The sequence below is a fragment of the Echeneis naucrates genome, chromosome 3, assembly GCF_900963305.1.
Source record: "Echeneis naucrates chromosome 3, fEcheNa1.1, whole genome shotgun sequence".
Lineage (NCBI taxonomy): Eukaryota > Metazoa > Chordata > Actinopteri > Carangiformes > Echeneidae > Echeneis > Echeneis naucrates.
The window spans coordinates 20,980,897-21,008,804 of record NC_042513.1 but is presented as its reverse complement, the minus strand read 5'-3'; the positions used below and the strand labels follow the sequence as shown (position 1 = coordinate 21,008,804).

General features: G+C 40.1%; 2 protein-coding genes across 3 annotated transcripts; both read right to left on the bottom strand.

The window, feature by feature from the left end:
• Positions 1 to 899: 899 nt before the first annotated feature.
• On the bottom strand, positions 900 to 17,910 carry cenpf (centromere protein F). Of its 2 annotated transcripts, XM_029498922.1 has the most exons (38): positions 17,870 to 17,910; positions 17,059 to 17,230; positions 16,794 to 16,919; positions 16,378 to 16,448; positions 16,061 to 16,194; positions 15,736 to 15,827; positions 15,376 to 15,649; positions 14,936 to 15,138; positions 14,691 to 14,816; positions 14,463 to 14,591; positions 14,033 to 14,155; positions 13,712 to 13,847; positions 13,479 to 13,608; positions 13,092 to 13,371; positions 12,677 to 12,883; positions 12,362 to 12,570; positions 11,930 to 12,059; positions 11,419 to 11,697; positions 10,587 to 11,174; positions 10,280 to 10,453; positions 9,177 to 10,048; positions 8,851 to 9,053; positions 8,619 to 8,766; positions 8,398 to 8,524; positions 8,077 to 8,182; positions 7,632 to 7,876; positions 7,425 to 7,533; positions 7,122 to 7,327; positions 6,271 to 6,489; positions 5,949 to 6,092; positions 5,437 to 5,626; positions 5,261 to 5,358; positions 5,012 to 5,053; positions 3,775 to 4,884; positions 3,464 to 3,593; positions 2,744 to 3,340; positions 2,470 to 2,591; positions 900 to 1,828 (listed from the first exon to the last, which is right to left on the bottom strand). In XM_029498922.1, exons 2-38 carry the CDS (start codon positions 17,218 to 17,220, stop codon positions 1,649 to 1,651), a joined length of 8,421 nt encoding a protein of 2,806 aa, XP_029354782.1. In that variant the 5' UTR covers positions 17,221 to 17,230; positions 17,870 to 17,910; the 3' UTR covers positions 900 to 1,648. The 2 variants fall into 2 exon arrangements, with proteins under 2 accessions (XP_029354782.1, XP_029354783.1); XM_029498923.1 differs by lacking the exon at positions 17,870 to 17,910 and having other exon boundaries at positions 16,790 to 16,919; positions 17,059 to 17,198.
• A 2,237-nt stretch (positions 17,911 to 20,147) lies between these two features.
• On the bottom strand, positions 20,148 to 27,908 carry smyd2a (SET and MYND domain containing 2a). Its single transcript, XM_029498145.1, has 12 exons — positions 27,616 to 27,908; positions 26,493 to 26,556; positions 25,734 to 25,844; positions 25,298 to 25,358; positions 24,271 to 24,398; positions 23,491 to 23,558; positions 23,047 to 23,149; positions 22,781 to 22,891; positions 22,290 to 22,410; positions 21,945 to 22,119; positions 21,250 to 21,358; positions 20,148 to 21,015 (listed from the first exon to the last, which is right to left on the bottom strand). Exons 1-12 carry the CDS (start codon positions 27,786 to 27,788, stop codon positions 20,932 to 20,934), a joined length of 1,308 nt encoding a protein of 435 aa, XP_029354005.1. The 5' UTR covers positions 27,789 to 27,908; the 3' UTR covers positions 20,148 to 20,931.

Here is a 27,908-nt window from a genome sequence, read left to right as displayed (position 1 = left end):
GGACTGTGAGAAGCTGGAGAACATGGAGAGAATCCAGAGAAAGGGTGAAATAAGATCTGAAGCTAGTATGTAAAATGCTCTCAGATATTTCATTGTGGCTGCAGAGTAGGAAAGTGATAAAGGACTACTGCCTGAAAGTTGATGCGTTGAATCATGTCAGACCGTCAAACTTTTTTTCTGCCAGTGTGCATTACAAAAACAAGATAAAACTGCATTTCAATAAAGAATTCTAAATAGGGGACTTCGTAGATATATTTTTATATTCTAGGTGTAAAAACAAAACAGAAATTAATGTGTGTTGCTTGTCTCATATTGGCAAATCCACACAGTACTCAGACATTATATGTTGGCAACTCCAACTTGCGTCGAATGGAAATGGCTGAAACTTTAAATGCTGAAATATGTTCTCATGGCTCTGCTGCCTTTGACTGGAAATTTTTTTTCTAAATTATCACTAACTCATTCTAACACATTTTCCTGATAATGTATACATAAAAAAAAAAAACCCCAAAGAAAATAAAATGAAGAATGAAGTCTTCATCCTAATCCAATTGGACTGACAAAATGATGAGTTGGTGCAGCCGGTTCAGTGTCAGCTGTGATTGGTTTCAGACCCCCGTGATCGTGACAGAAAAGCTGTATAGATGCTTCAGTGGAAAAAAAAAAAAGTGATTTTGTCTGAAGTGCATCCTGCTGTCACTTACAGCTCTTCTGACCCCTTCTGGCAGTTTCACTTAACACTGAAATCCAACATCTTTTCTCCATATGACTCGGGTTCTCCACCCTGTGGTGGAAAAATTAACTGTATGTATTTGAATAGCTACATACATTAATGCTTTTAACTAATCATGAAAACAGCAGCAAGATTAGACAAATATCACAAAAGCCAAGGAGTTTAAAAAAAGTTTAGTAAAGTCTATTTGGGTTCTTTAACTATTTACATTGATCAATAACATGAATCTACAGCTGATTAATTAACAGATTCTGTGATAAATTCAGACACCATCAGCATATACTGTAAAAAGAAAGACTTGCCTACAAAAACTAAAAACATAAAAAAACCTTTAAAAAAAAATAAACAGTCAGCAGAAAATCTACAAACATAGCTGCCATTAGCATGTAGCTCATATGTTACAGGATGTATAGATGAAGCAGAACTTGTTCTATCGTGTACAAAGAACCAGACAATCCAAGAGGACAAAAGAGATGACACATTCAGAGGCACAAAACAATGCTGTTTCATACTCAGGAAAAATATGTATCTGACATTCCAAAGACAGACAATTTTCTATCAGAACAGAGCCTATAAATAAAAATATAATTAAAAAAATAGTGCTGTGGAGAAATTTGTTTTTCAGTCACCCACCAAGACGTGTATACCCAGAAACACAGGCAGACAATCCCAGAAACGAAGGAGGAGGAGAAAAAAGAAAAAAGAAAAGGGTGCACTGTGAGTGTTAGGCTACGATTAATGTGGTATTACTATTAAAATAAGTTCCGTTAAGCTCAATGTCTTGTTAAAAAAGTGGAGTGTTACTCTTTCGTGCATCTAGGCAAGTGTACATAAATATCTCTGCAAATAAATGACAAGTGCAAGACTGTGTGTGTGTGTGTGTGTGTCTGTGTGTGAATGTGTTTGTAAATCAATCTACTGAACGTGACAGTTGTCCTTGTCCTGTCCTTGTCGTGGTTGGTCATTTAAAGGTTGCTTCTCTTTCTGTTCTGGTGTTCTCAGTAAGCTCAGTGACTGAGACTCGCTGCTTGGGGAGAGAAGCTTTCTGTTGGAGATGTCTACTGAGGGACTCTGGAGTGGTGTCAACCCCAAAACCTGCAGGGACAGAACAAGATAAGCGACTGAGTGAAAGAGAAAGAAAGTAGGACATTAGTGGATACAATGAAATTAAATTAAATAGGCACATATGGTGGAGGTTGAGTCTAACAGCTGACTCTTTCCTCCAGACCACATTAACCTGCAACCTTGATATCCTTTAAAACATGAACTGACCTAAAAGTGTAGGTGGGTGTGAATATCCTGTCGTACATTACAGTCCTTGATCCTTAACTAGCACATACAGAGTTTCTACCATCTGTAAAAGCATCCCTCAGATCCAATTGAATCAGGTGACCTCAAGACTGAAGACGACACAGCGCACAAACATCTAATCTTCCTTCACCAAACAAGATGATACAGCAATACACATGCCAATGCAAGCACAGACTTGGAAAAGGAAAAACAAATCATGTTCTTGGATCAGTCTGGCTGAGTGTGGGTCCATCAGGAAGAGACTGAAACAGATTTATAAAAATCTCTTTTCTCTGTTTCTGCCTGGAGTCAGAAGCCACTGACTGTTGTTTTTGCTGACATCAAAGTGTAAACAATAAATTGACTATGAAGTATTAATTTGGTGTTTAGTGTGTGTGTGTGTGTGTGTCTGTGAGGGAGCGGGAGATATGGTTGTAGCTGCTCACCTGGTTGTCAGGGGCAGAAGTGAGATCACTATGCTTGGCAGCCAACCGAGGGCTGCAGCGCCTCACTGTGGTTCTCCTCATGATGAATGGACTCACTTCCCCCAGAGGAATATCAGCAAAACCTGAAGGGGTACAAATGATGATCGTTTTATTTCCACAACCGAGAATCAAGCTGCAATGATTGAAAAGCAAATGCTTTGTTCTGTTAATTATATCTGAAAACATTCCTGCATTTGTGATCGATTGGTTGGTGGTTATATTCCCAAACACAAACCTCTCTTCACCAGCTCGGGAAGGCCCTCTGGCCTGAAGTCCTCATCGTCCTGTTCACTTCTCGCTTTAAGTGATGTATTTGCTGCGTTGGCTTTGATTTTCTTTGTCAGGTTGTGTAGGGCCTCCTGGGCGCTGTCTTTATCACTGATGTCACCGTGACCCCGTTTCCCTGGAGATGACCCCTGAGGAGTCGAGGGAACCACGTTCTCAGTGTTCTGATGTTTGGAGGTGGACTTCCTTGCAGAGCGCCGGCAGTGAGTACCAACAGTGTTGCTAGAGAGTGTGTTAGCCTCATTAGCACGTTGGCTGGCTGTAATCTGTTCCAGCCGTGTAGTTAGTACATTGTTGGCCTCCTCCAGTTTGTGAACTTCAACCATGAGGCTGCAGTATTTATCCATGCTCTCATCAGCCTCAGTGCTCTTCTCCTCCAGAAGTTTGTTCACTTCATCCAACTCACTCCTCAATTCTTCCAGCTTTTTATCCCTCTCTTCTAATTCCCTCTTTTTTCCATCAATGGCGGTCTGAAGTTCTTTTAATGCCTTTGTTTTTTCCTCTGACTCCTTCTTCAGTTGGTTTTCCTCATTGTTCTTTTCAGCTCCTGAAACAATAAAGTGCTTCAACAAAAATATTCAAGAAAAAACAAAAACAAAACCCAACAACAATTCGTGAAGATAATATAAAGTTTAAGCTGCTGAGTTACATCTGTTAATTATGTATATACCTGAGCTCTTTAGCATCATTTGTTTCTCCTGCTCCAGCTGTTTGCAGGTTTTCATCCACAGATTCATCTTGCTGAGGGCAGAGTCTCTCTCTTTTGACAGACGAGCAGCCCGGGAGGTTAGCTCTGACACCTAGAGGGGGTGGGCAGAGTGAAAAAGACTTCAGTTTAAGTTTTAGATCTTGAGGCAATCATACGTACTTGTTTTATTTTCAACAGTCTGACTGAAAAGAGTGGATTCTTTAGCTACAATAATTACAACCACTTCAGTCGGGATTGCTTTGTGTTTGATGTTACATTACATCTGGATGTACCTGCTGATTGAACTGTGCAACAGATGATTTGAGTGTTTCCAGTTCGTTGTCCATAGAAGCAGCAGTAGACTGAAGGCTCTCATTTTTTTCCATCAGCTCCTCCTTCTCTTCTTTTACTCTCTCTTTTTCTTTTTCCAGTGCAGACAGAGCTGAGTGCAGTTCCTGTTTTTCAACCTCTAACTTCTCTTTCTCCTCATCTATTCTTGTCTTCTCTTGCTTGAGTGAAGAAAGAGTTTGTTGCAGCTCATGTTTCTCCTCTTCGATCAAAGAAAGTCTAGTTTGAAGCATCTCTCTCTCATTAGCGATCCTCTCTTCCTGCTCTTGTTCCAGTCTTTCCTTCTCTTCACCTACAGAAGCAAGAGTGCAGCGCAGCTTATTCCTCTCTTCTTCCAGTGACAATAAGGTACACTGTAATTTCTCCTTTTCCTCTACCAATATTGTGTTCTCTCTTTCTATCTGTTCTTTCTCTGTCCTAAGAGATGAGATGGATTTCAACGAAGCTTGCCTCTCATTTGTTTCCTCTGCCAATTTCTTTTCCACAGTTTCTTTCTCTTCCTCTTTAGCTTTAATGAGTGTTTTCAGCTCCTGAGTATCCCCTTCCAAAGTCTGAATACGATCCCTCAGGTTGTTTCGCTCTTTGTCCCACTTGTCTTCCTGAGAGCGATGCCTGTCTCCGTCTGTTTGCAACTCTTCCAGTGAACTCTGTAGATGCTGTTTCTCTTTCTCCAGCTCTACCAGCAGAGAATGCACCCTGTGGTTCTCCCCTTCAGTTTCTGCACTCTTTTGTTCAAGGGTGACCTCCCTTTGCCGAGAGGCTTCCAGCTGCTCGTGGAGATCATCTATTTGTCTACTTTGTCTCTCTGCTTCCTCTCTCAGCCCGTTCTCGAGCTCTTCTAACCTGCATTTGTGTCTCTCCTCTTCCTCTCTTCTGTCTACCTCTGCCCTCTCCAATCCTCTCTCCAACTCCTCCTTAGCAGCCTTCAGTTCCTCTATTTCTCCCTTTTTCGTTTCCAGCTCTCTCTCCATACGTTCTTTCTCAGATCGCAGGTTTTCCAGCATGGCAGAGAGCTCTGATAGTTTCTCAGTGAGTACCTCTTTCTCCTCCTCCACCTAGGGGTGAAAAGATGATTAATATATATTTCTAGGCTGACACAATGTGCAACAAAGCCCTATTAGAAAAAACTAAAGAAATCAGTATTAAGTTATCAACTAGACAAATACAGAACTGTAAACATACCTTTCTCCTTTCGTCTTCCAACTCAGCTTTTGCTGTCTCAGCCTATAAAAAGGACAGATTTGAATTTAATACGTCAGACTGTTTCTAACCCTTTATTTGAATGATAAACTACTACTACTATTTTTAAATCAAATCAGATTTATTTATATAGCACCAAATCATAACAAAGTTGGCTAGGAGCAGGAGCTATTCACTACAGGTGCAGGCAGGAACATGTGATGCTGCATGAAGTTTATTTTTACACAATACCTGTAGAATAGCTTCTTCTATACTTTGTTCTGCTTCTTCCTTCTCTCGTTCTAGAGCATCAATGCGATCTTGCAGTAAATCTGACTTTCTCTGGGCAGCTACAGAGACAAACAGTCACATTAAGGTGAAATCGTCACTCAGGACTACATGTCATGCTTAAAGATATGAAGCGTCACCTTTGAGTAGCTCTCCCATCTTCTTTTTCTTTCGCTCGTCTGACTCGATGCGGACTTGCAGCTTTTCGATACCAGTCCTCATCTGCTGGACCTCATCTTGAGTGGAGTTGAGACGAGAAGCAATTTCTCCTTTTTCCAGTAGAGAGGACTCAAGAGACTGAGAGAGATGACTCACTTCTCCCTCTAGGGCCTTAGGGAAAAGATGAGAGAGAAATTCATTATCAGGAAAGTGATGAAGACTTTCATTCTTATGGTCCTGAAAGGATCTTTGGTGAGAAACGAGGGGGGAAACAAGTCATATCCATTTATTTAATGTAGCAATGATGTCCACATTTTTACTTTGAAGTGAAATCCTAGGCCCATTACAGCAAATTATCTGGGTGACTCTCATTGGTGCAATGCAATAAAACTGAAGAACCATCTGGAGGACTCTAGCATACTAAACAGAGCCATTAAATTACTGCGATAATACACAGCACATGACATTGTTCTGTATCGAATTTCCTCCCGACCTGTATCTTGCTTGCCATGGACTCAGTGTTTTGATTAGCAGAGCTGTGGTCTTCTTTGATCTGGTTCAGATGGCCAATAAGCTCCTCTCTTTCCCCACTCTGTTGTGAGATTGCCTGCTCCTGCATCTTAATCTGCTCAAACAGCTTTAGTGAAAGACAAGACATGAATGTCACAGTTAATATAACAAAAGTAAAAATGGAAATGACTTGTGACTGTAAGCTACATGTAAATTAAAGTGATTTTAGGGCTATCTGTTCTGTACCCAGATCCCAGACTCCACTCTGAACCAGCTGCTTGTGATTTTTCATTAACAGTGCGTACCTGCTGCCTCTCTGTCTTCAGTTTCTCCATGTTGCCTTGAAGGGATTCATACTCTTTCCTCCCTGCTCTGATGTCGTCCTCCAGGATGGAAATGAGATTTCTTGTGTCACAGTTTGTCTTCTCCAGACTGTGAACTTTCTCTCTCCATCGGCCCAGCGACAGGGTCAGCTCATCTCGTTCCTCAGTGCAGGACACAAGCTCTGATCTCAGCTGGATTGTCTGAAGAAATAATTTTCATTGTCATTTTCACTTGATAGATCAGTGACATCACAAATATATTCAACATTCTACAATATTCTACGACTATATTCAACAACGTTTTGCTGGGTTGCTGAAGTATTAATTCAATATTGTCTGAATGCAGACCAATTTAAATGATAGGGGTGTCTTCTTCCCAAACTGTTTGGCACAGGGCATTCGGTACAAACGCACATGCGTAATGAATGTACCAAAAATATTACAACGCTAAAGCAAAGCAGAACTACTTGTCTCCCTTTGTTTCCTCTGGTGATGGAAGACTATTGCAAAGCCCCATATGTTCTATCCTTGCAACTTTGTTTAGGATGTAGGAGTCATACTACAGCTAAAACTGTAGGTTTAGCTCAAGTACGCACAAAAAGAAGATTGGGCACTGTTATTTTCTAATGTTTGTTTTCTAATTTAGTATGCGAGTAAGATTTCAAGTTTATTTTAACGTGCATAGTAAATTGAAAATGATTACATAATCTACATGCTGCGCTTTACTTGATTACTTTACTTTAACAGTAAATGTTGTGCATTTTTCTGTACCGAGCCGTGACTTTAGCGTACGGTTACACCCAGATTAAATATACATCAGGAGCTCTGCTCACCTCTGTCATGAGTGTTTCTATCTGCTGCTCCATGCCTGAACTTGTCCTCTTCTGGGTTTCCATCTCATTTTGAAGTCTGGTCCTCTCCTCCTGCAGGGTCTCCAGCTCAGATTCCATGCCCAGGATGTGCTGCTCAAGGTTAGCCTTCTCAGAGCGAACCCTCTTCAACTCACTCTCCTGCTGAAGGAACTTCTCGTCCCAGCCACCTTTATAAGCAGGAATTGAATTGTACACTCATAACTACATTCATTATAAAGATAGCACTGTGTTTCAGAATGCACAGTAAGTCAATTAGACATTTACCTTTAGCTATCTCCAGTCCCCCCACCATCTCTATAACATCAGCCAGCTGGCATTTAACTGTTTGTAGGTGAAGAGTTAATGTCTCCTTCTCCTCCAACAGCTGCACTAACTAAACACAAGGGGAGTGACGTTAGTATCTCATACTTTAATACCACAGTGCACTGGCATGTTTGCGATATTTGACAATATGCCATTTCTGCCCCCCACCTGGTCACCAAGGTCTGTCTTCTCCCCCAGAGCAGCTGTGAGTTTTTGAGCTGTACCACATGCCTCTTCCTCTGCTGCGTGAACTTTCTTTTCCAAGTTTGTAACCTGGACTTCCAAATCAGATGTAAGCTCCTTTCTCAGTGCCAGTTCAGAGCTCAGTCGGTCAAACTCTGAGTGAAAGGCCAGCAGTTCATTTTCTTGTTTTCTCACCATTTCCTTGTAGTGTGTGAGGTAATCTTCTTGTGCTGACAACCACATTAAATATATCAAGGTTATTCGATCTTACAACAATAGAATACACTTCACAATATCATGATACACACACACACACAAAAAAAAAAAAAAAAAAAAGATTTACAGTTCAGAATCAGTGAAACACCAAAAAAAAAAAAAAAAAAAAAAAAAAAGTTATAACTTCAGTTACAAGCATGATTTAATTTCTCACCTGAGGATTTTGATTCTTTTGTCAAGTAGGACACAGGTTGAGACATTTCACAGACTTCAGGGTCATTTTCAGGAACATTTCTTGGACAACTGCTTTCTTCGGGCGCCTGCAATAAATAGGACAAAAGAAAAAAGGTAATTACAATTGACTTCTAACATCTGCTAGAAATAAAAATCATATACTTAAAGGCTTTGAGGAGAGAATGCTCACACACAAGTAAAAAATTCTTCACAAGAACGATCATGTAAAAGACTAATCAATGGGGCCAGCTTTACAGGATCATGAGTTGAAGGAAAGCACAGGCAATACAACTGTCCCTACCAGATCTAATGGTGGGTCTTGGTGGTGCATCTGCTCCTCCTCATCACTTTTCATTCCCTCTACAGCAGCCTCAGCTGGTCCTTCAATTATTCCTCGCTTGATACCGTCCTTGAAGATGTCTGTCTCACTACGAGGGTTGAAGGATATTCGATTCACTTATCACATAACAGTATGAGCATATAGTTGTGAATTTGTGCACAGAACAAAACTAAACGAAATACCAGAAATCCTCGTCAAGCTGGCGTGAAAGTTCACCCACTTCAGACACCGTAGGGCTTAGCTGTTCCTTTACTGGAATGGTCTCAATATTTGTACTTGAATCAAGAGTTGGCTCTACATTTATCTGTATATCTGCTTCTGCCGGGGAAGCTGTTAAGAGATAACACAAAATAAATGTACTGATCTAAACTGAGCAGCTTCATGAGCCAAACATTTGTTTTGCTTTACACGCACCACCAATGTCTGTCTCCTCGGACTCCACGGGGCTGATTTGTACTTCTGACCTCTGGGACTCAGAGAGCTGTTGGATGAGGCCATGTTGCTGGCTGACCTGCTCCAGCAGTGCCTTGTACTGCTGTCTGAACACATCCAGCTCCTTCTGCAAGTCTGCCAGCTTCTGATGGAGTTGTGTCTGCTCTGCCTCGAACTGACGGGTCCTGTGGCAATATACAATTCCTGCTAATATTAATCCTTCAAAACCCTAAAGGTAAAACTATTTAACCAGCACATTGATACATTTATAGAAGCAGACCGAACCTTGAAATAAAGATGCACTGTACCTCTCTCTGTTGTCATCCTCAGCCTTCTGGTGCTCCTGTTCTGATACCTGGAGCAAGTGCTGCATGCACTCGTACTCCACTTTGAGTGAGGCCACCTCATTCTCATACCTTGCAATACTTTCTTGTAACTGCAGTTTCTCTTCAGTAACTTCATCCACACAGGACTGTAGTTTGATGATCTCTTCAGTCAGCTGACTCGAGTTAAATTCCAGCTCAAGCTTTTCTTCCACTACTTGATTCAACTTAGTAACCAAATCATTTTTCTCAGATGTCAGCTCACCAAATTTAGCCTCAAGTTGGATTTTCTCCTCATTTGTCATGTTGAGGGTAATGTCCAGCTGAGCTTTCTCCTCAGTGACTTGAATAACAGTTGATTCAGCTTCCAATTTCTCAGCAATTATGTGATCAATCTTTGCATCTGTTTGCTGCTTTTCTTCAGTTAACTGCTTCACTGTGGTCAGCAGTTGTTTGTTCTCTTCAGATAGCTTGTCTAAACTTGATTCTAGTTTTTTATTGTCTGCATTTACTCGAATTATTTCATTTTCTATTTGTTTTTTGTTGTCTGTCAGTTGTTTCAAATTATTCTCAAGGCTGCTTTTCTCCTCAAGAAACTGGTTGAGATTGTTGTCTTTGTCTTCAGTTATCTGTCTGAGCGTTGTCTCTAATTTATTGTTTTTCTCTGTGATCTGACTGAGTAGAGACTCTAAAGCCACAATACTCTCCTCAAGCTGTTTTCGTTTCACAACGTCTTCTTCCAGACGAGTGATTTCACAGCTTCTCTCAAATAACTCCTCCTTAGCTGTGACATACTGCGTCTCCAGCACAGAGTTCTGGGACTGGACCTCCTCTAAACGGGATTCCAAAACAGAAACCTGAAAAGGTAAAAATAAATAAATAAATAAATAAATAAATGTAGACATGTTTTCTTCTTTCTACTACAGCAGGTTCTGGTAAAGATTATGTAAATGTAAAAAAAAAAAAAAAAGAAAAAAGAACAATCCAACTTAAAGACATTAAATACTGCTTAAAATACCGAGCTGTGAAAAATGATGAAAATTAAAAATGAGAAGTGTAGTAACACTGGCACAGAACGAATGCTCTACCTGGGCTTTGCTGTCCTCCAGCATAACTTCCATTTCAGACATTTGTGTCTGGTTCTGAGCAAGCTGGGTCTCCAGTGACTCTATATTTGCCTTGAGCTCATCCACCTGACTGTCAAATGTGTTCATGGCTGTCTCGTTGTCCTCCAAGTCCATTTGCAGCATCTCCAACTGAACCTGTTAGTAGTTGTGTGAAAATATTGTTATAGTTTATTTAAAATATCCAAAATACATAAGAATTAGGGTGTGTGTCAGAAGAGTGTAAACATGCAGGGGCCAGGACATAAATAGGAATAAATTACTGACTAACCTTAATTTTGTTCATGGCAGTCACCTTCTCCTTCAGGAGATCTGAGGTTTTGGCCTGCTCTGCCTCTGCATTATTCAGCTTTTCCTTTAGACTCTTAATTGTGCTGTCTCTCTCTTCCAAGCCATGTGAAGCAGCAGACAGAGTTGTCTTCATAGTTTTGATCTCATCTCGACGAGAACTCAATTCTGCTTTGGCTGCCATTAGTGATTGCTTAGCGGCTCCAAGCTGCTCCTGAAGGTTTTTCCCTTTCTGGTGAATATTTTCAATGTCTGAAGCGTGACTTTCTATCTCCTTACTCATTTTCTCAGAGAGCTCTTTGACCTCTTTCTCCAGAGCAGAGACCAGGTTACTTTTCTCAGTCAGGGTGTTTTCCAGGTTGGATTTGATTTCAACAGTGGAGGAATGGCTCTTTTCAAGAACTTCCAGAGAATTTTTCAGGTCAGTGTGGGATTTGTTAATTACATCTAGTTCATTCATCAAAACTGGAAGCTTCTCAGCTGCATCTTTGTTTAAAGCCACCATTTCTTCTAAGGAAGATATCTGCTCCAGAAAATGGGTGATCTTCTCAGTTTGGACACGCTGGAGGACCTTATGTAGCATAAACAGCATACAAAATGAATTCAACTTTATATATACATTTTCTTAAACAACTGCAATTGTGTAAAAATTTGAATGGTATTGCTCGGACCAATGGCAACAGATTTACAAAGTACATCAGAACAAGTAAAAGTAATTATTGTGAGCTTAAAGATGGCTGCTGTAATAAGGGGAAAAATACAACATACACCAAGTAAAAAAAAAAAAAGAAAGAAAAGAAAACTGAGTATCTTACCTCAGCTTCCCTCTTCATCTCTTGAATTACATTTTGCAGCTCAGTCTCCTGTTTCTCAAGAGCTGAAATCTGAGCTTCAGCCTCTCTTAGATGCTTCTTCTTCTCTTCTGCCTCACCCTGCTGGTTTTTCAGTTCCTCCTCTAATAGTTTGAGCTCTTCTGATTTTTTCTCCAACATCTTTTTTTGCTCCTCTTGACTGTCTGACAACATCTTAATTTGCTTCTGGAACTCATCTCCCAGTTGCTCCTGGACTTTTAGGAACTGCTCCATGGAACTGACCTAAAACATGAACAGGACACTATGTAGGCTTCAAGTGGCTTGTATACTGTATGTATGATATTTCAGTCACAATTAATAGTTAAATAGTTGAAGACATTTTCTGATACTTAATGGTATTGAGGCATTTTGGGTGGTGCCAAAGAACTATCAATTTCAACACCCAGCCATACTGTTCACCAAATAAAAATAATCAACAAGCATCATTCTTTTTTTGCATTCAAGTAAATCACACCTGATTTTTGGTGAGTAGCAGCTCTTGCTGAGACTCCATCAACTGCAGCTTAATCTGCTCTGTCTCTTCACTCTTTGCTGAAACACTCTCCTCACACTGTTTCAGCAATGCTGCCCTCTCTTCTGCCAACCTGGTAGGGATCAGACATTAAAGACAGAAAGCATGTTAAACACAAGCTACATTCAGCATAACCCTTGAAAAGAAATGGAAACAGTGCATTACTAGTGCATACTGCATCAAGGTGTCCCAAGTATTTTATTCTGACTGTATCTGTTGGCTTCTTAAATCCTGCAAACCCATTTTGTAATGAAGCAGAGCTCTCAGACACAACACCCACCCCCCAAAAAAATGAAAGAGGGGAGGATTTATCAGGGAATAGCTGTATTAGTTTATATGATATTATGACTATTATGATTTAAATAGATCTCCGACCTGGCATTTTGCTCTTCCTGTTCAGCAGTGGATTGTGCGAGGCTCTCCCTCAGCTGGATGATCTCAGCCTGGCCCAGCTCTACCAGCTGGTCTTTGGAGCAGGCCAATTCGCAGGCTGCCTTCTGTTCGTCCACCAGCTGTGCATTTGTCCTCTCGGCCTGTTCTGCTCGAGTCATTTCTTTGTGCAACTGCAACTCTAGATTCTTGACCTTTAAAAAAAACACATTTGGCAAATTAACATTTTGTTCTTCAACTATAGCTGGTTAGGAATGTGTTTATTTATCATTGAGGGGGAAAAAATAAATTGAACATCACCTGAGTTTCAAGCTGTGCCACTTGCACAGCAACATTATCCAGGTCTTTGGTGTGTTTCTGTCCATCCTCAGAGAATTGAGATTGGAGCTCCTTGTGTTGGTGTTCTTTCTCCTCCAATTCTGTGCTCTTGTTGAGGAGTTCCCCCTTCAGGGAATCGATGTGAGCAGATAGACTAGCCTTGTCTCCCTCTACATTCATGAGCTGATTCTACAATAATGGCAGGAGATGTGGTAAGGGTGAGGGGTATTCTACTTAATGACAAAAATGTATGTTACTTGAGTTGAATGACATTACTCTGATCCTGAAAGGCATCATATCAAAATAGTTAGAATGAAGATAGATAATTTGCGTGTGTGTGTGTACACTAAGAGACAAAGAAAGAAGAAGGGGGGGGGAACCCACACACAAAGCTTACCTTTAGTTCATCGTTAGTTGCACTCAACGAGCTTAGACTGTTCTCCAGATGCATAATTTTGTCTGTGAGCTGCTTTTGCACAGCTTCAGTTTCATTTACGATGGTCTCTTTCTCTTTCTTCCAATCCAGCAGCACTTGATTCTCTTGTTTCAGTTCTTTAGCCTCAAACTGACTTGCAGTGAGATTGGATTTTAGGTCTTCAACTACCTTCTCGAGGTCCGTCAATTTGTTGGTCAGCCTATCTGTCTCTTGTTTCTGTTTTTGTAGATCATTTTGAGATCTACAGTGATTTAAAAAAAATATACTTACAATGGTTAAAAATCAAGTGAAACGACATTGATTGTGACATAGCTACACATTCTGCTATGATACTCTAAATCTGTTTACCTGTCATTTTTGGTTTCTGCATCAGAGAGTGTCTTCCTTAAGTTTTCCAGCTCTTGGGTTGAAGCTTGAGTCTGCTGCTCCAGTTTAACCTGAATTCTCTTCAGCTCTTCTGCCCGCCCCTCTGATTTTGCTAAAGAGAAAAAAAGCTAATTAGGCTTTAATATATGGTAAATTAAAAATAATTCTTTCATAACTGCTAGCCTCTGTCCATACCATTCTCACAGAAAATTTACCTTTGAGGTCCTCTAGTTGTCCCTGGGTGCGTTTAAGGCTCTGGTCTGCACTCTTCTTCTCTTCCTCTAGCTGAGACAGGCGTCTGCTGTTTTGGTCCAATTGGACTGTAACACTGTTCTTTTCTTTCTGCAGTTCCTACACAAATGTGGCGAGAAGTGACATTGAATGTAGAAGGATCATGACAAAGAGGAGGGGGTTATGAACAGGAGTCTGCTCATAGGTTGACATTTTGCAATTTGATTTGCTAATGTATGGTATGTGCACTCACCATAACAGTAAGTGGATATTAAACAAAAAACAAATAAAGAAAATCAACTTACCTCAATTTTTTTGCGGAGGTCTTGCTCTTTGGTCTGGCTGGCCTGGAGGCTCTGCTCTGACCTCAGCAATTTCTGTTTCTGCTCCTCAACACCCTTCTCTATCTGACTTTTCTGGAATGATATCTAAAAAGAGCCAAGGGAATTGAAACATCAGAAAAGGTTTGAAACATAATACAAAAATGACACCTATCACTGCACCAATGCAGTTAATTTATTTACAAGACTGGTATAATTTCAATGCCTGAACTTGTCAAAATGCTTTTCACATTTTTTTCCTCAATTTCTTTGTATTCAAATATATGTACACAATCACACAGTAATAAATAAAAAGGTACATCTGCTGATGTACTACTCAGTGAGAGTAGATGGCCAAATTGATGGCTGTGTGAGAAAAGACAGAATTTAAATAGATGAGAAGTTACAAAACTACCTTCTCCATGTCAGCCTGCAGCACATTGTACTCTTTTTTGGACTGTTGGACTTCTTGTGTCAGCTTAGTTCTGACCTGGTTCAGCTGCTGATCCAAAGCATTGTGAGAGCTCTGTAGCTGGGCTAGCTCCTATACATAAAAAAAGAAAAAGAAAAACACTTTGATTAAAATACAAAGGCATTTTATTTATAGTGTCTGATGAAACAACACCTCATAATGGCTTGACACCTTTTGACTGTTTCTCTCCTGGTCCTTGAGTTTCTGCTCCAGGGCTTGTCTGCAGCTTTCAGCATTGTGCCTCTGACAGTTCATCTCTTCTGTGACTTGTTTGAGCTTCTGTTCAACTGAGGAACACTAAAAATGATCCATATTAAAATTTTAGTAATCGTTTGTTCAGTTGTTCACAATGAGTTATGTGAAAAAAATCTCTCTCCCACAAAAGCAAAATTTACAAAATAGCCATTGAAATCCACCTTGGCCTCAGCCTGCTGATGTCTGTCTGTTGCCTGACTCAACTCGTGGCTAATCTTGGCCAGATCTCTGTCCCGTTCAGTTAGGTCTTTCTGGGCCTTGTTCAGTTGGGTTTGAAGCTCCTGCAGTTTCAAAGCCTGGCTACGAATTTCCTTCTCCTGGTTGGAAAGATTCTTCTCCAGCTCCAACACACGGCCACGCAGTTCTAATTAAAGAAATAATAATAAATGAAATGAAATTTAACCAAATTCTAATTGCTGACCATCAGCCTATTGTGGAACATGATGAGGATGGTCAAAGGGAGCAAATACATCTTTAAGACATAATGGATGTTCCAAATAACTTAATAATAGCTCTCCAAATTTCACTATAAAGTTTCCACACACACAAAAAAATTATACATACACACACACACTTCAGAAATATATTGCGAACAGCACACCTTGGTTCAGAGTCTTAAGCTGCTCTGTCTGTTGGGAGGATCCGCTGGGACTCTGCACTACCCGGGAAGAGCTCATTCTCTGGCTGGCTTTGAGAGGCGTCTCCACATTGGTGTCCCACAAGGATGGCCCTCGCCTATTCAGAGGCGTTTCCATTGCACCCTGAGACTGGCGGCTGTAGGACTGTTCTTGCTGTTGCCATGGGAATATGGAAGATCCAGCTTGGCGGGCAGCAATGTCTTTGTGACTTACACTGACCAATGACTGATTCAACAACTAGAAGAGAGTTGGCAGGTTAGCACCAAGTAACACCACCAACTACAAAGAAACAAATACATAATATGTCTAAGTAAAGCACTCACTTTAACCTGCAAGACTTTAAGTTCACTCTCCAGCTTTTTTCTTTCCTCTACCTCCTGGTTATATTTCTCCTGAAGCTCCTCTAGTCTATTATCTATGAGACACACACACACAGTTTAAGTATCAGGGTAACTGAAAATCTCCTTCAGGGCAATAAATTCAAAAGAGATATTACTTGCATTTGCATTAATGCTGTCAAGTTTACAGTCATTCAAAATCGAGAGAGACATACTGACAGGATAACATAAGTGGAAATGAAACGACAGAGGTGATAAAAAAAATATACAGCATAGATGTTGGAATAAAATTTTGAACAAACAGAAATACCCTGGTGCCTGTAGGCTGAGACAGGAGCTGGGGTAGAGAAAGTTTTCTGTGGTGTAGTGAGAAGCTGAATGTCACAGGAGGAGGATGACAGGGAAGAGCCAGCAGGCTGAGAACGATCCAATTCATTTTTGTACCTGAGCAGAGATAAAAAATAAGCAAATAAAATCAAACAAAAATAAAGACTGCATTACCTACATCTCGCAGTCAGAGTGAAGGAGACAAGCACAGACGTGATTCATTAAGCAGAGGAATAACATTTACGAATCCAACTCCACTTTTATGCTGGAAATCCCATTTCAACACTTATGTGAACTCACTTCTTTAGCTCCTGTTCCAGTCTTTCAATGGTTTTTCTGCAGGAGTTAAGCTGACCCTCCAGATAGCTGACCTAGAGTGAGGAACAGGATTCGTTTGGGATAACAAGAAAGTATAGATTAATGGCAATTCCAAATACGTATATCCTTAGCTTCAATCTTGTTTTTCACATCACAGCAGTTAATGTGCCCTGGTGATTAGTTTGTCAAGCTATGTGATGGGTCAGGGTTAGAACACTGAGCTGCTCTGAAATTACTGCATATCAGCTATGCTAGAGAATTAAGATTCATTTGATTTTAAAAACATGCAGGTTCTTTGCCTTATTCAAGCACATTTATGATATATGAACAACAGTTGATTAGGGATCAATACATTTGCACTGAAGAGATTTTTCTTTTTCTTTTACATCCTCACCGACCTGCTGCTCTTTGACACCGAGGTCATGAGTCACTTTCTGACGGGCTTTTTCCAGAGAGTCACATGACTCTACTAAACTCTGGTTCTCTCTTTTCAAAGCAGATGTCTCTGTACGTTCACTATCCACCTGGAGAGAGAGAGAGAGAAACAGATAATGAGCAAATGGGCTTTTGGCCAGAACTTCCTCTTCTGTTAGACTGTAACAGTAACCTCCCCAGTAGAAGCAGTGTTGTTCATTCAACCACACAGTTGATCAAAGCTCTTACTTTTTGTTTCTGCTTTTGCAGGGCAGCCTCTAAGGAGTCCAGCTGAAACTGTTTCTGCGTCCTTTCTTTCTTCAGTTTATCCAGCTGGACCTCCATCTCCTGGATCTTCTGCAGGGCTTTCCCTGGAAGTCCATCCTTCCACTCCTCCACCGCCCAGCTCATGGTTTATAACCTGTATGTACACACAAATTTGTTTCATTGGGAAAACTGATCATCTGCAATGAAGGCACAAAATTAAGAGTAAACGTAATAATTACAATAAATTGAATTAACTAAGCACGATTCATTTTATTGTGATCCGGTTTGAAAGTATTCTCGATTTGCAACAACATTATTATCTAATTGGCCTGATAGAAAAGCATTAAATAGTCTTTGTAAACAGACAAATTTCTTTAACAACACTGCATTGTTTTTACCTTTAGCATTAGCTTTCACCGACACGGGAGCATTGTAATGTTAGCAAATACGAGCTACCCACAGGTAGCTTACGAAATATTGACTAACGTAAATGATACGACGGTTTCGATTGTATTTAATTAATTATCTAATGAATTAAAATCAACATATATATGTATATAAAACCCTAACCCTATTTTTTTTTTTTAGATCATCAACCTGAAACAGAGCGTTTCAATACAAACGTGTATAAACGTCTCTGTTCAGACTTCAACTTAACCGAGCTGCGGGAAAACTGCGAAAAGCACAGATAACACCAGCAGATTTGACGTTTGTGTTACCCGAAGCCAGACAGCAGCGTGTGGTGTGAAAATGCTGATGTTATTTTATTAATTTAAGGCTGAAGGACACTTACTTTGGGCGCGACGCTCCACTTTCAAACGAACTGCTGCTCGTTGGAAAATTCAAACAAACTCGAGCCACTCCGCTTCGTGCTCATTGGCTGCGTCGTGTGACGTCACAAGAAAGCCCGCGGCTGATTGGTTGATGTCTGTTGCCACAGACACCACGTTCCTCGATGTAGTAAATATGAAATCTATTCAAGGAGCGATTATAAAATCAGACTTTAAGATATTTTAGTGAACTCTAATAAAAATACACCAGCAAATGCACACACAGACAGGCGGCCATTGGTACTGCTATCTGTCAGAGCAAACCTCTGGATCTGTACTAAAGCTAAATTATATTCACATGCAACCTACGCTTGGTGAAATCTGACAGCTTGTTACACTAAAAACATAGGCAATTTATTTTAACTATGAATACACCACCGACACAGGTTTGTTTTTAACATCAAGGGCAGTAAGTGGCCAAAATGTGCAAAAACATCTGAAAAACTGCCCCGTCAAGTGAAAGGATGTCTTACTCAAATGTCCTTTAAGGAAGGTTCCTTGAAAATTACTTCTGATGAAACAAAGAACAGCTACAAACAAAGAATGTGGCATACTTAAATTTATTGAGTTCCACTGACAGGGCACAGAAAAATCAGAGGCTCAAACTTTAGTTATGCATTCCAGTAAAAGATTCATGCCTGATAAGGTTTTTGTTACAGCATGCCATCTTTTTGTTGATTTGTTTGTTTTTTTTGTGCAGCAGAATATGGATTTTAACATTTTAAGAATTGTGCCCCAGGGTTTATCTTTCATCATGTCATACTAAAAAGAAAATAAATCACGTGGATTTCCTGTGTGTATAGCCAGAAAGTGAATATTGAATGTGCCAGCAACAAGGTTAAGAAGTTTTTTGGCGTGTCATCTACAAATCCCCATAAGATCTTTCCTTTGACAAAAAGTTTAGAAAACATTAAACAGCTGCTGAAATGGTGTGTTTGGAATACCTGTGCAAAATTGTAAGGCAGGTACCTGCTTGATGTGATAAAGTGCCACCTGTGCAGGAATTGCTACAAACATGACCACAGGCATCTCATAAGTAGGGCTATTTCTAACCCTCAGTAATCCACATTCATGTGGTGCATATAACTGCATTTATAGTAAACAACAGGGAGAAGCTACACATGTTCAAAGAGACCGAATTATTAATTACCATCTGTGATTCAAGTTCTTCTTTTAGAAACAAACAAATTAAAACAAAATGTGCTTAAAGGTTCCCCATTTGACATCATTTAGTCACAAAATTGTGCAAAGTTAGAGTGCAACAATTCTTAGATAAGGCCCAGGTGATGATCTTTGCATGCCTCAACTTTCCAACACCAGTTGACTTTACCTTGGTATTTCCATATAATGATCAATTCAAATATGCTGCAGAAAAAAACGCTCCCTGTGACTAGACCTAAAAATGAAAGAACACTTTACCAGCATGTATGACGAATCTTGCTGTCAACACTTTCCTCGATCACAGGCTGTTGTACCACTGCATTTTAAATGAGGTTTGCGTACACATTCCTACCAAAAATGTATGTTTTTTTCAATAGCTTTATACATATATCATGGTATTTAACTTATCTGTCCATTTAGTTTATAACTATGTAAAAATGAACACCAGAGTAGCTATGAAAGGAAAATGCATTACCCTTTATGAAATACTTGATTAATTCATCCTAAATATAAAGTTTGCTGCACGGAGGGTCATCATATTCTCCCATGTTATTACTTAAATGAAATGCAAACTGCATATCCCACCTCACACCCAGTAATACCGCACATTAATATATTCCCCATAGCTGCTAAGGAAAATATCTTTCCCAGTAGTGACAGTTTGGATTCATGGTGCTTAAGAGAAAACACTTTAAAAGTACAATGGTGTAACAGTGTTGCACCTTTTTTTTTTTTTTTCTTATTCCTTTCCTGAGAGCAAGGGGCTCTGATCCAGGATCATTGGTCAGGTTTTTGTACCAATGTCTTTGTGGTGACTAAGGAGGCAAACTGGTCTCAGATCAACACCCCTCTAATGACACACTGACTATAGATGTATAGCTGGTTCCTTGTCTGTTAAACCTGTGGCCCTTTTGGTCAACAAGCCTCATATGAAAAAACAAACGCACAATATAAACAATAAAACATGCAACATCAGAATCTCCTCATTCTTTAAAACAGGCAAAATGTATGGTAAGACAAGTCGATCAAAACACTGGTTATTCATTCAGGAATAGTTCTTTGCATTCTCTTCTCTGTTGCTACAGAGTACCTGATGCATGGTCATTTTTTTTTGTTTTTTTTTTTTCACAGTTTAGACATGAATTAACAAAGCTGGAAAAAATTGTTGTTAAATAGTTGATAGACTCAAAATACATGGGCTGGGAATTTGTAGTTGTGTCCTCAAACAACTAGTCAATATCTTGTTCAAATGAGGGGCAACTGCTGTGTGAATTAATGGTGTTGATGAGACCTCAGAACACAGTGAATGACTTCAGACTCCCAAGGAAAACAAACAAACAAAAAAAAAAAATCACTTCCAACAAAGGAGCTAACAAGGTTGTCACATGAAAGCATAATTTCTTCCAAACAGCAGCTTTTAAGGCAGTGTTGAAGATTTCCTTTTTTTCTGACATGGTCCTTCTTTAAATTAAAGTAGGTGTTAAATGAGTTCAATGAGCTTCAGAAAACAGAAACCAACATTTTCAGGTTCGTGGTTGGAACTGTATGTATACACTTTCTTCATAACAGAACAGAAATGTAAGCCTAACTTGTCTGCTTTCAAGTCCGGGTCTGACGGGATGTAAAGATACAAAATGTGGTCATCCCCTGCCAGAATATGTTCATGGTAGACATGAAAAACAAACAAAAAAAACCTCTGCCTAAAGAAAGGCAGAAAAAGCTTTTCAGAGGGCAATATAAATGTTGAAAAAACCTGGAGGTATCAGATGCATGCCATGCTGTTATGACGTGTATATTTTTGTTGGTTTTAAGGAGAGGCTCCTCACTCCAGTGCTTTTCTCTTGAATCTTCCTGCTGTAAATCATTATTTTTCCTCTTCAATTTCTCTTTTGACTTCTGCTACATAATGATGATCTTTCCCATGAGCCACCTCCATGATGGCCAATGCCTGGAAACAAACAAAAAACATATTTTAGACAGCAGAGACACCATTTTCATGACAGCTAATCAAACTGGATGTTTGATGTGGTTGCATCAAAATGGTAAATCACAGCAGTATTGTCAACTCTTCCATAGATGTTCTAGCCTTTTTTGTATTGTTTTTAGCCCACAGTGTTTTCTACCTTACATTTAATTTTCCACCAAACAAAATACAAATGGACCAGATGTCCATAAATTATACCTTCTTCAGAGCTTTCACTCCTTGCGTCTTCTTTTCAAGTCCCAAATACAGACGTCCCAGTTTCAGATACATAGACGCCACATTTAGAGAGTAGGCTGGGTAGTGCACACTGCAGAGAGAATATAATTTATACATCAAGTTAGGCAGTCAATGCGAAAGGAAAAAAAAAACATAATGTATAATTAATGTTTCATTTTGGTCTGATGGTAGTGCTGCAAATGTTCAAACCATATCAAGCTGAGAGAGTACAATAATAAAGCTGTAGCGCCGTAGATGTGGGGAGAGGGAAAATATGTTTACCATCAACAAATCTGACAGTGCAATAAATGTAATGTAACCTTACTTGTATTGTACAATAGTGTACGGTATATATCAGACATTTAAAGAATGCATCATGGGAAATATGAGAAGTATGGTATTTCTGGGTAAAACATTAACAGTCTCAGCTGTACCCTATGGTTGACACAAATAATTACACTGACTACAATAAATTGAAATAACAACAAACCTACAGAGGTGTGTGTGTCTATGTCATACATTTCTACAGAGCTTCACAAACTTTGAGACAGAGACTGACTACCTGGTAACTCAGCCACTGAGCTTGTCTGTAGGTCTTAATGAAAAAACTCAGTTGGTTAATCTATTCTAACTGCATGGTTAACCACACTATCTGTCAGGCTTACACATCGCTTTACCTGTATGGATGGACAATTTTCTCTCCATAGCTCATAGCTCCATCCCAGTCCTGCATGTAGAGACAGACTCCCATGGCCTGGTACATCATATGCAGCATGTAGACATTGGTGTCTGCAAATATAGCTCCCATTTTCTCCTGGCTTAGCTCACACATTTCCAGCAGCTCAGTAGGGGGTGACACAGTGTCAAGGAATATGACAGAACAATCCACAAGACGTGGAGGCAAGTTATTCATAAAAAGAGACTCAGATAATTGACAGACTGAGAGGTGGAAAAACTGATATGAGGGAATGAAAGGAAAAAAAATAATAGGAAATGCATTTGCGATCAAAAGAAGAGGATATTCTTGTAGTGTTTGGCTCTTCTGAACTCCTCAATGACATTCTTGGCATAACGGACCATAGAACTTATTTCCTCTTCATCTGGTGGAGAACCAATCTTCCTGATCTCCATTTTTGCTTTATCCTAGGAGGAAATGAAAAGACATGATGTGACACACAGTTAGAATGCATTTTACACAATATGTTCTTCAGCTGATCACATAAAAAGCATCATTCGGCATCACCAGCTGTGTCCTACTTTCTTATTAATCCTGAACAGGCTTTAAATACGTTGTGGTTTTGACCTAGTGACAATGCCTGCAGTGAACCTGTTGCAATTTCCGACAGACAGGAGAATGATGCTGATGAGATACTAACACATATGTGTTTCTCATACAGACAAAATAAACATTTCACCATATCCACAAACATAAAATTGTGTTGCATCACATGCTTAGCAATCACAGTTGAAAACTGTGAAAAATATGTTTCAAAAAAAGGTAGGTCAACGGTACCTTTGACTTGGTGGTGCACTCGGTGCACTGGCATGTGAAGAAATAGGAATCTAACAACCTCTCTTTCCTGTCCTCTGTTGGATAGAGCAGGTCTATATAACTGTTAAAGATCTACAGAGAGAGAGAGAGATGTCAAGTGAAGCAATTTAAACATCCCACAGCCATTTTGCCAGGGAAATAAAAACAAATGTTTTTCATTGGTAATTCTATTTGCCATCAAAATTGCTTTTAGGAATCATTGATAAACGAGTCCTGTCTTTTCATACCTCCTCTCCAGGGTTTATCTCATTGACCGCTCTGACCTCAGCCACTGTCCCTTTATAGGTCACTATGACATTAGGACTACAGCTGTGATTCATCAGTGCTACACTGGAGGGTTGAAGAGAAAGAAAAGAAACACAAATGAAGAAATTACTGTCAAATCAGAAAATATAGTTGAGGATTTTATCTTCTGCAGCTTCAAAAAAAAAAAAAAAAACCAAACAAACAAAAAAAAAACTGATGTACTTAATGATATAAATATGAGGACAGAAAAACATTAAAATAATGACTCAAAGCAGCTCTAGAGACAGCGGGAAAAAAACTAAAACCCAATTAAATTGAAACACAATTTATGTGTTGAGCAATGATATAGGGTACGTGTTCAGAATCTAAACCACTGACTGAGTGGGCTCATGCATGATGATCAAGTTTTGACATGGACAACTTACTCAGGAAAAACAGCTGATCCCAAGTGAGAGAGTTCCTCATCCTCTATGGTGAAGCCGTTACAGTTTACCTGCAGAAAAACAGGAGACAAGGAATAGTGTGATAATACAAATTCCATCACCCTGTGCTCTCTTGTGCTGCAATGGAGGGAAATCTGGTAGTGCAGATAAAACATAGCCTGAGAAAAAATAATCACTGGGGCTATTTCCACTGGTGTAGTACGTAGAGAAAGGGGATCAAATTAAAGAACTAAACACTGCGTAGTGAAAAGACTGGACAATTAGAAGTGTGTGATGCAGATCCTGGTTTCAACTGTACATGTGCTCCAGTGTTGTGTTATGCTGCCATCCAGCATGTTCCTCCATAAACCATGAAGGTCAACACCTGTCTGTGTGTCAGCCAAACACTCAAATCCGCTGCTAACCAATCACGTGGCAGCAAAAACACACACCCAACCCAGGATCCTTGGATACTTCTGGCAACAGCAAGGTTTTAGAGGAGTTTCATACATCAAGTATTAAAGAAAGGTATTACTCTGAATTTACAATTGTTCTTTGTTGTGGGTGAAATTTTAATAACTTGTTGGATTGCAGTGTACAGATGGCTCAAATGCAGAGTTTGTCCATAGTATTAATATCAATTTCATATTTGAGCATGTTAGCTTGACCAAAAATCATCATACGACTCAATTGTGAAATAACCAACCAAGTCTAAACCTCTGTATGTAGGAGATGTAGGGCATAGGAGATACAGGCAGCTGAGAGTACTGTGTCCACCTTTACCTGTGCAAAGAGCTCTGTGAGAGCCTGCTCATTGGGGAGGCCACTGATGTGTCTGGAGTAGAAGTGATGCAGTGCTGCTATATCTGCCTGGTTCATCTCCTCCTTCTCACTGTCCATCTTATCTAAATCTGGAGGAGGCAATGACACACAAACAGATAAAGATGAGGAGACACAAAAATACAGAGTACAAAAAAAGACCAAAAAAGACAGCAAGAGAAAGATAACATAAGCAAGACTACCTGTATCTAGAAACTGATTTGCTATCCTGCTAGATTTTTCAAAATAAACACCATGAAATTAGCCAAGAACTAAAAACAAACAGTCATGAAAGTTTGAAAGTTTGAATATGGTTGCAATTGATGATGTGAAGAAGAATAAAACAAAGTTGACTATTTATCCAGAATTATTATGTTGTGTGTAGTTGTTTGTTACTGCTACTATAACACACCCTAATCAGTAGAAGAACATATACCACTGCCATGTGTCAGTGTCAGTCACACCAACACACATCCTGACACAGACTGGTGGCAGCATGCAGCAGCTGCCCACTGATTTGCTTTGTGTGCATGAGAGACAGGTCTGAAGGTTAATTCTGTGACCGTCCTCTGATGACAAACCTCAATTTATAAACAACAGCTCAGACGACATGATAGCACTAATTGGAGCAGAGAAAACAGTTAGTGTGTTGTTTTTTAGTGCGTTTGGAAAACACACAGTTTTATTAAGGCACGATGTGTACCTAGCTGAAGAGCACGGTGGCAGCACTTGTTAAAAAAAGGGGGGAGAATATGAAATTACAGCACGCAAAAGCTTGGGATTTAAGTCCCAGTGCTGCTGCAGCGTTAGTGAATGAAAAAGACAAAACCAGGACTGGAGGCTACAGCTGAGGATATTAATAGAAATACTGCTGCAACTGCAAAGACACAGGAAGATCAAACACACACTGCACCATGTAACTACAAGTGCACACATGTAACTAAGCACACACCCTCATGCATTCATGAACACACATACTTAACAGACTTACGGGATTCAAATTCCCTCAGCAGCAGCAGCCTTTCTGAAGGAGTTCGCTCTGTTGTGACTTTCTGAAACATTAGATAATTGTTAGTAAAAAAAAAAACAGGGCCTCCAAAATATAGCTAAAGATGGATTAAATTAATTTCTTTTTAAAACGTATTGCTTTATTGCACCAAAATGCTTTGTTGAAAGGCTTAATTTAGGAAGTCATTAAATATCAAACAACACAAGAAATAAACAACTGGGTGACAGCAGCTCTAGCTTGAGGACCTGTGAAGACTTTGAGAACTGAGGTAAAAGATCAACAACAAGGTAAGTTTAAATAGCACACCTACAGCTCAGTGCAACCCAGCTTTTTGTGTGATGTTTCATAAAGTTATTCGTCATACAATGAAAAGATTTAATCAGAACAAGCATTGTTAAATTGTGAAATATTTCTTTACCTGTTTCATGATAATTCTAGCCACCAGTCTAACAGTTTCTGATGGACACCAGTTCTCCCCATAGGCACACATGGCTACACACTCCAGTTTATGCATGGGCCAGTCACCTCTCTGCATTAATGTGCAAACACACAGAAGAGGACAGAGACAACCTGTTAAGCAAGCAACTTGAATGGATGGTACATAGTAGAAACCAAAAAAGGGGAAATTTCAACTGTTTGGATAGAATGATTTCACCGTCAAAAGTCAATCATAACTGATCGCTCAGCTACTGTAAATGCAACACACACCAAAAAAAAAAAAAACTATTTTACTGCAGTGCATGGAGTGAGTTTTGTGCCATGCAACTAAAGCTAGACAGAGGCAGGCTGGATTGTCATAGCAACAACATTGTGAACAATGCAGCCACTCTCGCTGCCTGGACCTGAAGTGGTTATCAATGTGTGGCCCAAAATGCCACAGTGGGTCACAAGACTATGTGATCTGGATGAATGCCGGGTCTCACACTGACACCAGAAAATGAATCATCTGCTCACCAAACAAATGACTTCATCTGCGTCTATTCTTTCTCAGCACTGAGACCAAAACTAATGAAGACTAAAACAGATATCTGTTGGACACACACATTTTCATAAACATACAAGTTACTGTTTGCAAGTAAAATTGATTCACAGACAGTTCTTTTAGTTAAATGTGGAAACTGTCCTCATAGACACACAGTACAAGCCATCAATGAACGCACACAAAAATGGCTCTTACCTGACAGTCCACATTGCAGTAGTAGGCCTGCTTACATTTGCCACACTTAAAAAGGTCTTCTCTCCTGTAACAACATGAACACACAAAACATTACTCCACTACAACTGCCAACACTTTATTAGATGGAATCAAAGTCACATTCATACCGTCTCCACATTCATTAGTTTAAGGCACAAGAATGAAATTATTGTTTATTTTATACAAGGGGGAATGATTAGAAAATAAATGTGTACATGAAGCTGATCTGCATATTTGTGACGTGCATGTGTACATACACATGCACGTCTAGCTTTCTCATCCCAAGGCTCCTCCTCTCTTGGGCCACATGGCTATCTATAATTAGCACCCTAACCTTTTGCTGCTCTACAAACCTTAATGGCAGCTGGTCTGGGAGGTGTGCGTGTGTGGGGTGTGAGAGACTGGAGTTAATAAAACTCTAAATTCATAATAGAGAGTGAAAAGGGACATCAGGTCTCAGCAAGACAAGACACACAAACTAAAGTGCTATTCAACTGGATGAACCGTAAAAAGGTCCGGAGCTTTGCAGTTCATGTTTTTGTCCCTTTATGTCTACACAGACACACACCATCTCAAGCCAGGACCTTCCCTGGAGGATAAATGTTCTGATTCTAATCATCTGCTGAATAAGGTGAACTTTTAAACCTGAAATTAAAGCAGAGACTGAAATCATAAAAACTTTGTCTGTCCTGAAGGTTCCCAGTCACTCAGGTCAAGAGTTTGAGTGTTCTTCTTCTTAATAACTATATTTATAATTCATAACGCAGTTTTTGCACTTCCTCTCATTGCCTAATGATTACATTTGGAGCTGCCGGCAGAAATGTGCCTTCATGACACAAAGAAGAGACTGACAGTCAGCTCTGGAGTAAAAGGCACTTGGGCATTTTTGGTGTGGTCAGAGGAAAGCTGCAGAAAGAGGCTGTTCAGTGCTTCAGCTCAGGACCGTGCGGCGGAGTAATGGTGCAGTGTGAGGTCACCGCACTGACCCACATTAGGCAGCAGCAGCTCGGCCAGTCTCCGGGGGCTTATCGGCCAACGTGGCCCGGTAATGGACGGGTCTGCTGAGCCGGCACTGACAGATGTGTGTGTAGATGGGAGGTGTTACCTGGTGAAGCAGTGCTCACAGTGCGCTCCCCTCTCATTCACCGTCAACACGAAGGAGTAAGCGGGGCAGGCGAACACCAGCTCCCCCACCGCGAACTGCCGGACCGCCCGCAGGCCGCGGCCTTTGTCCGGGCTGTCGAACCGCTCCGTCCCGTCTATGCCTTCGTTCTTCATGGCTCTTTCTGTCTGCGGGTGTTCGGTCACAAAACCCGTACCGACCACCACCTGTGCCCGTCGTCTGGACTGCTCAGCCTCCGGCTCGGCCTCTTCTTCCTCCGCGGCGCTTGGTGTGTC